This window comes from Etheostoma cragini, chromosome 20, assembly GCF_013103735.1.
Source record: "Etheostoma cragini isolate CJK2018 chromosome 20, CSU_Ecrag_1.0, whole genome shotgun sequence".
In the NCBI taxonomy this organism is placed as follows: Eukaryota; Metazoa; Chordata; class Actinopteri; order Perciformes; family Percidae; genus Etheostoma; species Etheostoma cragini.
Genome location: NC_048426.1, coordinates 22,343,519 through 22,356,287, shown reverse-complemented (window position 1 = coordinate 22,356,287; position 12,769 = coordinate 22,343,519). Strand labels below are relative to the sequence as shown.

Sequence of the window (12,769 nt, the reverse complement as noted above, 5' to 3'; positions counted from 1 at the left end):
AGTGCTAACTAGCTCTTTGTATATTGTAGATGAGACGGATAGATAGACATACACTCTCCAATACCACCTGGACCTGTGTTGCGTTTGATTGTGATGTACTGTATATGCTGTATTTTTGCAAGAACTATGTCAGTGTACACATATTAAATACTAACAGTGTGAATAAGGTAAATGTCACCCTCTGATCAAAATGCACTCTGTTTTATTTAAGTGTGTGTGTGAGTGTGTGTGTGCGCGTGCTAGTGATAGCTCAGATGATCTATAAATAACCTCCTGCAGCAAAATCACCAGCAGGATCCAACACTTAAAACTGGATCAATACAGCCTGCTACATGACCCATTTAGACCCTCACACGTACACACAAGGCCTGAATCCATGGCCCACAAACGCACAGGGCTCACATTTCTAATCCGAGATCAATAAAACGATGGCAGCTAACAGCGGATCTGACTCTAACTAAGCTGTTAAGTTCTGTGTTTCACAACTTTTTCACCACTTTAAAAATCCAAAAACCCATTCCTCTCCTCCTTAGAAGCTCTGATCCATAGTGAAGGCACTGTAATGCCAAAACGTTTTTTTCTGGGAATATCATGGCTTTGGAGCTGGACCTCGCCCTGCGGTGTGGCCAAAAAAAGACAATTAGAAAACAACTAAACAGAACGGAAAGGCAACTCGGATCACACTGCGAAGCACCCAGAAGCGCATTTCCAAGTGAAGGTTCTTAGTAACTCCTTTTCTTTCTTTTCTTGTTTTCAACTGAATAAAGGGAACATTGGCACTGTGTCTCTGAGCCCCCAGTAGTTCCCCTCTGCCAAAAAATCGGGGCTGGCCACAAACACACACAGTACATTAACGTAATAAAAAAACCAAAAGGGAACACTACTCTCTAGTAACCTCACGGTGCAACCTCGTTCCTCAAGAACACAAAACAGCAATCATTCAGACAGTGGCTGGCAGTTAGTTGGTGCAATAAAACCCTGTCCCCGAGTTTGACCAGGGTCAACATCAACACACACACACACACAGAGTCCTACCTATGTGGCCAGTGCGCGCGCGTGTGTGTGTGTGTGTGCGCGTGTGCATGCGAAGTAGGCCAGAGGATATGGAGTTCAAAACATCTCATGTAGGCTCCGGGTTTTGTTCTGCAGTTCCCACGGTAACCAAGGAGGAGTAAAGAGGGAGAGGAAAGGGGCACAAGAAAGAGAGCAGGGGACGGTTCTGCCTACGTTAGCCTTCCACACAACAATGAAATCTCTTCCACATGAGCCTGAGAGCTGTCACACTCCGACATTGTGGCAGTATTACATACCGTCTCTGGTCAGATAGAAGGAGTACAAAAAAGGTTCTTACGAATAATGTAAAAAAACAAATTTCCCAAAGCCCAAGACGACGACGTCCTCAAACGTCTTGGTTTGTCCACAACTTAAAGATTTTCAGTTTACGGTCACAGAGGAGTGAAGCAATGAGCAAATATTTGAAGATAATTCTTACTTTATTTCATAGAAGAATTCCTCAAACTGAATAATGTTTTATTAAAATTCCTCATACACAAGTTTCATTTTGAGGTGACAAAAGAGGATGCTTGTATTGTAACTGTAATCTGACCAAACTACAGATAACCTGTCCAACAATTATTTTCTTTGTCATTTGGTCCTATCAATGTCTGTTTCAATATAATAAGTAGTTTTTACCACCAATCCCTAGCATGGAAATCTGTATCCGTTTTAATGTAAAATTAAGCTTAATATCACTGGTTAGCATGTTGTGAGTTGTGTTCTTGTGTGACATGAGAAAATAAGTCTACTTCAGAACAAATATGGCCAAATTTATACACTACTCTTCATTCCTTTGTGCACAATTTAACCTGCCACGTGTATCCTATTTAAAGGAGTATTATATAAAGTGATAACTGAAGAAGTAGGTATACTATGAACTGGAGCTGAAAAAAATATTCAATCAACCAAATCAGTTAAATCAATTGTCTAAATTGTTGAAGTCATTTATCAAGATAAAAAATACCAGACATTCTCCAATTACTTCTCCAGTCCCTGAGGATTTGGTCAGGTTTAAAGTTTCCCTTTTACAATTATATTAAACAATAGAAACCACCAAATGGTATTTTTTAAATTTGTTTTGTCTTACATGTTTGATTAATTATTATGTTGATCAATGAATCAGTTACTTATTCCAGCATTTGGGTGAAACAGTCAACGGAAAACCCAGCAAGTGTGTGAAAAGAGTAAATAGCTTAGTATTCAGAGCTAGTGATATCAGGTTACCGTGCTTTGTACAGCAGAGAGGGAACAGAAGGGAGGTAAGAGACACCCCCTCCTTACACACACACACACACACACACACACACACACACACACACACACACACACACACACACACACACACACACACACACACACACACACACACACACACACACACACACACACACACACACACACACACACACACACACACACACGCTTTGTCTCTGGGGAGACTGGGAGGAGTCACTGGACACGCTTGTATGTCTGCTGAGACATCACCCAATTAAGAGAAAGCCAACGCCTAGCCCCTTATGAACAGCTGTATATGGGGGTGAGTGTGTGTGTGTGTTTGTGTGTGTGTGCGTGTGTGTTCTGTTCTTGTGGCTGTTCCTAAATTAAACTAAGTGGCATTCTGAGGCTCATAACTCAATGACTTAAGGTGTGTGTCCATGTGCATGTGTGTGGTTGCATGTTAAAACCAGGGTATTTGACTGTGGTTAGAGCTTAATCATCGTGGACAGATTAACCCCATACAGCCCAAAATGACCCACTTGTGTACACACACAACAGTTGACAGCAGACGTGACAGCTGACAGTGGTCTTTGTTATGTCTGACCTGCATCAGCTACACATGATCAATGCTATACTGAAGTATTCTGTATTATCTGAGACACTTTGCCTTTGTTGTCTAAATGAACCAGATAAGAGGTCTCTTCCATAAATCTTGCGTACAAACAAATTTGATTTTAACAGTTACTGTTGGACATTCACTTCCGGCAGGTAAGAATTAGATTTCTGAGCAGCCGTGTGTAAAACTACAATACTGATCACAGACAACAATAAACAGGTCTACCTGAAGGAAGTAGAGGTCAGGACAACAACCTACTCGTGAATGTCAGCATGACTAAAGAGATGAATGTGGACTTTAGGAAGAAGCAGGGAAGGAACTACGTCCCTGTTAATATCAATGGGTGCTTGGCTGAAAAGTTGGACAATTTCAAAGACATTGGTGTCCACCTCACCAATGGTCTGACCCGGGCACATTATACAGACTCAGTGGTGAGAAAGGCAGAGACTGTTTCACCTCAGGAAATTCCAGCTCTACCACTAGGATCCATCAAACACATTCAAATTGTGTTGTAATTGAAATTGTAACTGAAACTGTATTTTAAATGACTTCACGTGACAAAATAAATAGATTGACTGATTGACATGACCACATGTTGTAGTATTGTAGTAAGTTAAATAATTTCCCTGAGGGGATCAATAAAGTATTCTGATTCTGAGAGAGGACTGACATTTTCACAAATGACTCATAAGAGGAGTGTTGGCACTGACAAATGTGTGTTATAAACTGTCCTTAATTTGAGCATGTTGTGTATTGATGCCAGGCCCATGATGTAATGTGACCATCCCCTCATGGCTAATCTGAGCTCCTTGGATGGTTACATAAATCCTTTGTGCATGTGTCTGCACACAGTGTGTCCTTTGTATAAAATCAGTGATAAGGTGCTCAGATGCAGTTGATCTGGCTGAGCTGCACTCATGTCCTGTTGACACACACAATGAATGAGACTGTGGCTAACCGTAGCAAGCTTGCGCTAGCAGGCTTTTGTTTTGTTTTGTTTTGTTTTGTCATAGTCAAATAAATAGTGGCAGAGAATTGTGATTCGTATTTTTCCTCGAATCGTGCAGGCCTAGTAAGAAGCATGTAACGCAATAAGTGACAATTTTTTTACCCTTTTCTGACATGTAATAGACCAAACAACTAATCAATTAATCATGAAAATAATTGACTGATTCATTTATCAATGAATTAATCAATTAAGATAATTAAAATAATTGTTAGTTGCCGCTCTAATTTAGTGCTCCATCTGTTGATGTTGTAAAAACACTGGACACTGGAGTGTTGGAAATAACGCTGCAACGATTCCTCGAGTAACTCCAATAATTTGATTACTTAAAATCCTCGAAGCAAAATGATTTGCCTTGTGGCTAACATCCTCCAGCTGGGAGGAGGCCTCGGGGAAGACCCAGGACTAGGTGGAGAGATTATATCCCCAAACCTGGCCTGGGAACGCCTCGGGATTATTACTGTTGCACACAGGGCTGACGTTGCTGGCGACACATGCCATGAAGACTGGTTACAAAATTAAGAAAGTGTGTAAGGGGCTGAGAGAAGAGACAGGCTGGAGAAAACAACAGAAAGTCCAAAGTTTGAAATCAGTTCAAACGTGATTTAAAGGAAAACTATGTACGTCCACTGCAAAATCAAACTATCTCACCACAATAATAGCACGACGTCAATGCTTCAGCTTCTCAACAGAAAACACAGAGTCTAACTTAATCATCCATTCTAAGAAGCGGAGCTGACGGAGTAAATCCCAGAGTTGTATGAACAATAAAACTACACCAAAACACAACAACTACCAGAAACAAGGACAAGAAAACGTGGTGGTGACCACCATGTGATCTAAAGGGTTGACTTATGACTTTCCCTTCGGAAAAACTGCTGATTGTTGCGCACCACTCTCTTCACGGAGAAACAGCTGATCAATGATCTACTAGCATAAGTGTAAAAGAGCTGTGTGACATGGTAAGCAAATATAAAAATGAAAATAGGTATGGCTCAGTTTGAAACTTGTAGTTCTGAAATTTAAGTTGCATAACTTAAGGCAGTGTTTATGTATGTTTAATGTGTGCTTTAGTTTGAGGTTGTTTTTACATTTCAGAAAATGTTTTTGTAAAAACAATGTAATATGGCATTTAAATGCACTTAATACGTTGAGCTTTTTGAGAGGTATTGTAAGGAATGTTAAACCAAAATATTGTATATTAATGCTCTTCAATGAAAAAAAGTATTTCTTATCCGACTGCTAGATTAATCGATGGAATAATCGGTCGAATACTCGATTACTAAAATAATCGATATCTGCAGCCCTAGTTGGACTGGCGGGAGCTCTATCCACGGCTCTCTGACCTGGCAACGAAGTGTCTGTTCATCCAGGCAAAAGCTCCTCTTCATAAGAGTCTTCAGGAAATATTATGTCTCAGAGGGAAGTGTCCCGACGCACGGCCATGGAAAGTGTTCACGCGATGCTAGTTAACATTTATACATTCATTGAATAACATGAAAACGACACCAGCCTGCAACAGTATAACCAAATCTCTATAAAGACCAGAAAAATATGTAGTGGCTATGAGGCAAAAAGTTGAAACCAAAACCTTTGGATATATGCAACCTGACGTCACACTGCAGAGGCCAGTCACATAACCTTTGATAAGATAAAACACAACAGAGTGTGTAAAACGTGCAGTAAAATGCTAGCACCACAGGGAACACTAGAGAAAATGGGACATTTAACATTTGCACACCGCTGCACAACCGTGCATTAATCGCCTTAATTTAAGAGACTCAAACCAAGGCATAGTTCAGTAATATTGGTAAAAAATCTACATTTACATAACAAAATATGGAGCAATTGACTAGCAGATGTAATATATATACTAATTGGTTAAGATTTATTAAAAATTAAAGTTAACTGGAATCCTGCTTGTCGACCCCGGTGCAGTTTGACCCATGAACGTTTCCTATCGTGTGTGTGTGTGTGTACCTGGTAGTACGTCCTGATGTGTCTGGTGAGAACAGACAGGTTGTGAAGGCGAAGCGACACATCATTGTTCACATTCTTGTTCAGCCTCTGATGGGTTGGGCTGGGGTCACTATGGAGACACACACAAACCACAGGAGCACTTAGACTGACGTTACTTACAGTATTTCCACTTAAGACAAAGGTCATATTACACACACACAGAGACACACATATCCCAAGTGCAGGGTAACTTTTGTGTTGGAGAACGATTAATGGTCACAACAATACACATCCCAGCCCGCGCCAGACTGATCTGCATGTGAACGGGGGGGTGCGATGGTTCCTGGCTGACCTACAGCGACTGTCATGACGTCCGTCTGTTTGATGGTGAAACCATTCTAACTGCGAGCATTTGGATGAACTGGATTTTCTTTAACTTAATTCATTGTTGATGGCGCCCAAATAGTTCAGTTGGTAGAGCAGGCGCCCATATATAGAGGATTACTGCTTGTCGTAGCGGGCCCGGGTTCGACTTAGACCTGTAGCCCTTTGCTGCATGTCATTCCCCCTCTTTCTCCCCCCTTCCATTTCTTCATCTGTCCTGTCAATAAAGGCCTAAAAATAAATAATTATTGGCATGAGTACATGCTGATGCTCTGTTGAGGTATATAAATCTATTTTTAGAAACATTTGATGTAACTTATAACCGGAAGACATGTTTTACATGAAAACATCTGTCCATCTAGCCATTTTGACAAAAAACGGATTGGCTTTTATAATTGAAATGGATTAATGTATCAGAATATCTTTAACAACAGTTACAAAAAAAATCATACAAATAGTTTACAGGTCACAATCTCCAACTTTATATGACCTCACTGAAAACTTGACAACACACCACATGCATGAATTGCCAAATTGTTGGATAGTCGGCTCCCTGGGGATTACAACCCTTGAGCTTTGTATCCTCTGCTTTTTAAACATTCACAGTTTTATTTAATTCATACATTATCATTCACAATGTACTCCTAACTGCTTGTGGTGCTTCCACCTCAGCCGAGACTTTAAATTACATATTTTTTCCCTGCATAGACACCTTAAGTTGCACCAATTTCTTTCATGAATTACACTTCCATTGACACTTCTAACTCAATTCATCACTTACACCATTTTAACTCCTAAGTTTTTCTAATGTTTCAACAACAGCTAATTAAAGACAACACGCATGCTAAATTTAGTTCAGCAAATATTTCCTTTTCTAGTTTTATTCCTAGTCAACCAGTCAGTCAACCCATCAGTCAATTAAAGACAGCAGCATTAAATTGTAATATAACTGCAGACGTCCGCCCCGGCTCAGTTAAACGGTTTGAGACAATAGGTTTAGAGACTGACCGATGGAACAGATGACTGGTTCTCTGACTGGCTGATCTCTGAGTGGCTTTCCCTTTATATTCCTCAAGCCTCCTCCCCTGTAACCCACTTTCCCATAACCCCCGCACCCCCCTCCCCTCTTTGCTAGCCTAGCCTACATTCAGTGTGTGAAGAACAATAGCGTGATTATCATTGTTTCTGGAGACAATAACTAACAAATGACATGTGGTCTGATTGTGGCCGTCTGGGTGGGAGAAGATTTAGAGTATTTATATTTCAGTATTATGGTTGTGGACAGCGTTAGTGATGTCTATCCAAACCAGAAAGAATTAAAAAAACAAGCCTGACAATATTCTATATCTTTTTTTGTCAAGTAATCCTATGAAAAGACCAAAACCAACAATAAATGCATCCTACTAACAAGCAGTGTGTGTGTGTGTGTGTCCAATGGCTGATATATTTCATTCCCCAGTTTATTAATGAGCCACATGGTCACACCGGGTACTATGTTCTTTAATCAACATGAGTTTTGCATGATTTGTTTGCATAAAAACTGTCATACTTACAAAACCGGATACTGTCACAGCATACTCATAGTATTTAAGTACTATCTTACTCCTGCAGGTAAGTGTTGCATCACCTTCATTGCGGTGACTGATTGTCTCTGTGCATTGACGCCTTTTGGTTGACTATATCTGGATATATTGTTGGTAAACATGCATAAACCCAATCTGTTGAGTAAAGAGTCTGTTAAGGGGAAAACATGATTTAGATGCATTGCATTAATGCATTGACTCTCCCTTCAAAATTTGTTTCTCTGTTTGAATATTCACCCTTATTTATTGACAATAAGCCAGTAACTGAGTAACTCTTACAGGAAGAAGTATGGCCAATGAGTAACTGTCTTAAAATAATTAAAATGTTATAGATTTTCTTTTACAGCCCTTTTACACATGTTAGTTGTGTCAAGGTAATGGATGCAAATTTATTTTATTAAAGATATTACAAATAAGCTGTTTTTAAAGTAGCAAGAAGACACACAGTGAGAAGAAATAAATCTTCAATTGGAATAAACCACTTTGATGAATCTAGATGCATTGATGATCGTTTAAATAATGTCACTGTAGCCCTCTGAGTCGGACTCTGGCTGCAGCTGTGTAATACCTGAGTCAGAGTACAAACTGACAGCAGCTCAGTTCTGAAAGGGACTGTTAATGATCAAACGTTTGCCCTCTGCTGTATCTCTTAAAGCAGATTTCAGCACATCTGGCTGTGACGTTTACAACCTGAAAGCAGCGAGTCAGGATGTGGTCGCACAAACACACTTACACAGACACACACAGGAAACGCTGGATTAGCTTACTTACCGTTCATGTACCCAGTCCAGAGATGCAAAATTACACACCAAAGAACTTTTTTCCACTGACTCGTGCAACAGAACATTAAACTCTCACTCTGTGTGGTGTCACCTACATGTGTGTCATGATCTTGTGCAGAAAGACGCCATTCACCAGCTCCATGAACATGTTGACCCGCTCCTCCGAGCCGGCTTCGTCACATGACCCCAAAGGACCCAATGTCCGCACCTAGAGACAAAATGAGAGGTCAACTACATCGCACCATGAAATAGAAACTGAACACTCTACACACTTGATTGGTTTTCCTTTCAACTCAATATGGTGGCTGACATCCTGTTGAATTTGCAATCAAGATTTTTAAATCATGTTAAATCAACTGGGTCTCCTTCAAAAGGGACGGTCCGTTCATGGACAGCCTTTTAGGGGGTGTTAGTTTTTTTTTAGACGAGGACAGCCATACATCACTTCCTCGCTAAGCCGCAACAGAGGGATAGTAACACAAGGAGGATCATAGAAAAGAGTGCAGCTGAAGCTTCATACTAGCTTCAGCTGAACATGCATCTTTGCACGAAACAGGGTCTGTGGATTTGATCTCCCCGCCCATCATTTACATTGATATTGTGTTTGGAGGGCATCTCTTCGTGGCCAGTATCGACAGCAGGAACAAGACAGGATATCTGGGCATGTCAGCAATGTTATAAGATATACTGGAATTAAAATGCCACAGACAGCCCATTTTTATCATTCTCTCTTTGAGGAACGCCCTGCTCATGCTCACACAGTGACACAGCTGGAAGGTGTCCAGTACAACCTCAGTCTGATCTGCTGCTGGCCACTGGAGAAAGTGCTACTCTTTCAATTCTTCCCTCACTCAGACATGCCCTTAAACACAGAGATTGCATTGGCAAACCTTCTGGTCCAAAACCCCCATTTCTTTAATGTTGGATGTGCTAATAAAGAAAAAAAACAGAATGAGAAACATGTAGCACCTAGTCCCTTTCCATGTGTTGGTTTTCTACGTGTGGCTGTGATAATTGTGTTAATTGTGTTTGTCTGAGTCCAACAAAGGTGGGGAAAAACAGTTGTTGGTCAAGCGGTCAGGTCAACATGATGATGGAGTTACAGAGAAACAGGAAGTAGCATACCATAGGTTAGACAACCTGTTGACTGCTCTGTGGGACGTCATACTCTGGGAGGGTGCCCCATGTTGGCCAGCTGGAAGATTAAACTGGGTCCTAAGTAAACTCTGGACACTAGAATCTATAGCACTAGGTAATGAATATGTCTAATGGTACTTTTTGCTTTCTTTTAATGTTATGTTTTAACACATTCGCCCCTTGGACATGCAAGACAGCTAAAATGATTCAGAAAGTGAGAATATTTCAATATAAGTGAGAACAGTTTTGGGTCAGCATTTTTTAATTTAACGGCAAACGTCGACGAATATGTAAAGAAACTGCAGTAAGTTAAGAAGTGCAGTGAAGCAGAAGAGTGTATTAAAGTATATTTCTGTTTGACAGTGAGTATAAGATCTTCACTTGGAAAGTTCCGGAGGCACTATTCGATATCTCAATGTATCAATGGATCAAATAATCTGAGGTTTTCATACTGGAAAACCAAAGGGTCGCTAGTAAAAGAGAGCAAACTGCTGCAGAGTGGTAACGTTACATTGGAGGTTAAAGTTGTTTTTTTTTTACTGGTTAGGCAGGTAGTTGTTGTAAAAAAATGCACAGAAGTGAGGGAAAGAAACAGAAAAGAGAAAGTAAAACAGAGGCAGAGGTCAGCAACTCGTGTACACAGTCGCACAACCGTGTGCGCGTGCTGTTCCCACTCACCCACACCACCAGCGGTGACTCCATGAACGTGGCCAGTAACTCGGACAGAGTCACGTCCATGGTTGTTCCAGAGGCTTCCGAATCCGTTTATTAATCACCAACCACGCATAAATCCACCGTCAATAAGTCGATATCAGCAGCAGGCTCGCGGTGGGGTCACCACACAGGACAGAACAAAGCCCCCGCGAGGCATCGACCCCCCTTCGCGAGCTCACACCACTATTGTCTCGCGCTGTCCCGTTTCGCTAAACACTGGCTTTACAATGTAAAGCATTGAATACGAATACAAACTGTTGGAAGTACTTCCACAATCGCTCACATGCATCCCAGAGTCAGTTCCGTTAGTTAAGCGGGTAAATATCCAGTTTACTTTCCGGCTGAAGGTGTAACACTTGATCCCAACTTCGCAGGGCAGTTGTTCGCGTTGCCAGGATACAAGACTCTGACCGTAAAGCAGCGACACGGCCGTGAAATAAGAAAAGAAAAGTAAGCAAAGTAAAAAAAAACGTAAAATGCACAACAGTGAACGTTAAAAAGTTGTTTCCGTTATTTGTTACATCTCTCTACCTCTCTGCTCCCCTTCTCTCATCAACCTGACTGTGTGCGACCAGAGGCAGGGGAGGATTGAGTGACAGGCGTACCGACCAATCCGCTACTGCTAGAAGCGCGGGGGCCGCCCTTTGCGATAAATCGGCCAATTACAGTGCAGTTATTTGGCAGTTTTCTTTCAGTCTGACGTCACTGCCGGCTGCCACCAGCCAAAGACTTCAGACGGAACAAGATAGTTAGCGCCACTTTGTACTTCTAAATGAGTGTTTTTTTGTTTTTGTTGTTGTTGTTTTTTAATTTTATTTAATAGTCTTCGTAAAACAAGTTTCCTAAAGCAGAAAGCCAAAGAATTTAAGGCCCCCGTATTTCCTTTATTTGATAACACAAAAATGAGAGAGAGAGAGAGCGAGAGAGAGAGAGAGAGAGAGCGAGAGAGAGCGAGAGAGAGCGAGAGAGAGCGAGAGAGAGAGAGAGAATTATAAAATAAAAATATTTGTACTCCGAACAGTTAACCAAACCAACTCACTTATCCCACATAGACAGACCACCTGCAGGGAACTTTTAAAGGGGTATTTCCATTAAAAGCTAACACGGACAAAGATTGAGATTAACCTCTTGCTCTGCCCCGATAATCTCTGACCCCAAACAGGTTGAAAAGTAAACCAAAAATCAGATCAAAAGGACACAAATACCCAATAAAAAGGAGCATTAACTCATAACATCTGATTATTATGTGACAATTATACTTTTTTTTAGGCCACAAATAACCCTGTAAAGTAAAACGTTTAGTAGACATGATCCTCTGGCCCTCCTCAGAGGACTTTAATGGGAAAGTGGAGTGAGATATTTTGATGCTGACTGACAGCATTAGCCTACATATGGGGGAGTAAAGAGGGGATCAGACCTGTAGAAATCGGTCCTAGTTATTTGTTGTTGGAAAACTGCTGAAATCGAGAGCGTGCTTAGATTTCGCATGATCAGACAGGAAAGAAGCAAGTTTACCAGCGTCACGTTCACAACCAGGCCACGCACGTAGCCGACGCAAAAGTTGCTAAATAATGCATCAGGGGTGTTTTCCTTGAGTAAGGCAAAGTATTTCTGGACAGCTTTATCGCAGAAGAGGTGGATCTTAGATAGTATAGCCTACTGTAACATGACAGTGGACATTTTTACACTCATAGGTAACACATGGCAACGATAATATGTAAAGCAGCGCCCCCTTGTGGCTCATATTATGTTACTACACCCCCCACCAGTAGCAAGCAGGATTTCCATATACCCACTAAAAAATGCCCAATGAAACGCAAAAACACACTTTTATATTTTTGATAGGTTTTGAATTGTCAAAGGCCAAGGGAATTTAATCAGGTTATGGTATCCTGTTTTGAATTTTCATCTATTTTCTTCTTCACATTAAGGCATTTCCACTGTAAATTGGTGCATAAAAGTGTATGTGAATACAAGAAATGGAGTTGTTTATGCTCAAAGCGTCCTTGGGGAGGACACCCGTAGCCCCCACTATGATATGTCCCCCCTCCCCTAAAGGCAGAGTCATTCATATATATATATATGAAAGCATACTAGTAGGAATTACCCACTATAATACTTTAGCCTACACTACTGGTCTATCACCTGTGAGACAGCCAATAAATGAGAGACACACCCGCCAAACGAGAGAAAACACATTTTAAAGCCGTTGCACATTGTTTTGAGGAAACATGTTGTTCAGCCAGAAACTTCAAGATGCCTTGAGGCCATTTTCTTAAAGAAACCTTAAACCCCAAAAACACAAAGTCCGTCC

At 41.0% G+C, this 12,769-nt stretch overlaps 1 protein-coding gene across 1 annotated transcript in view; it reads right to left on the bottom strand.

Annotated features, from left to right (window-relative positions):
- Positions 1 to 11,031, bottom strand: part of ccdc88c (coiled-coil domain containing 88C) — a 38,560-nt gene extending 27,529 nt beyond the window's left edge. The window contains exons 1-3 of the mRNA XM_034857651.1: positions 10,420 to 11,031; positions 8,700 to 8,812; positions 5,877 to 5,985 (exon numbers count right to left, since the gene is read on the bottom strand). Of these exons, the coding sequence (XP_034713542.1) occupies positions 5,877 to 5,985; positions 8,700 to 8,812; positions 10,420 to 10,479 (282 nt within the window). The 5' untranslated portion in view covers positions 10,480 to 11,031. The remainder of the gene's footprint in view (positions 1 to 5,876; positions 5,986 to 8,699; positions 8,813 to 10,419) is intronic.
- Positions 11,032 to 12,769: the final 1,738 nt, after the last annotated feature.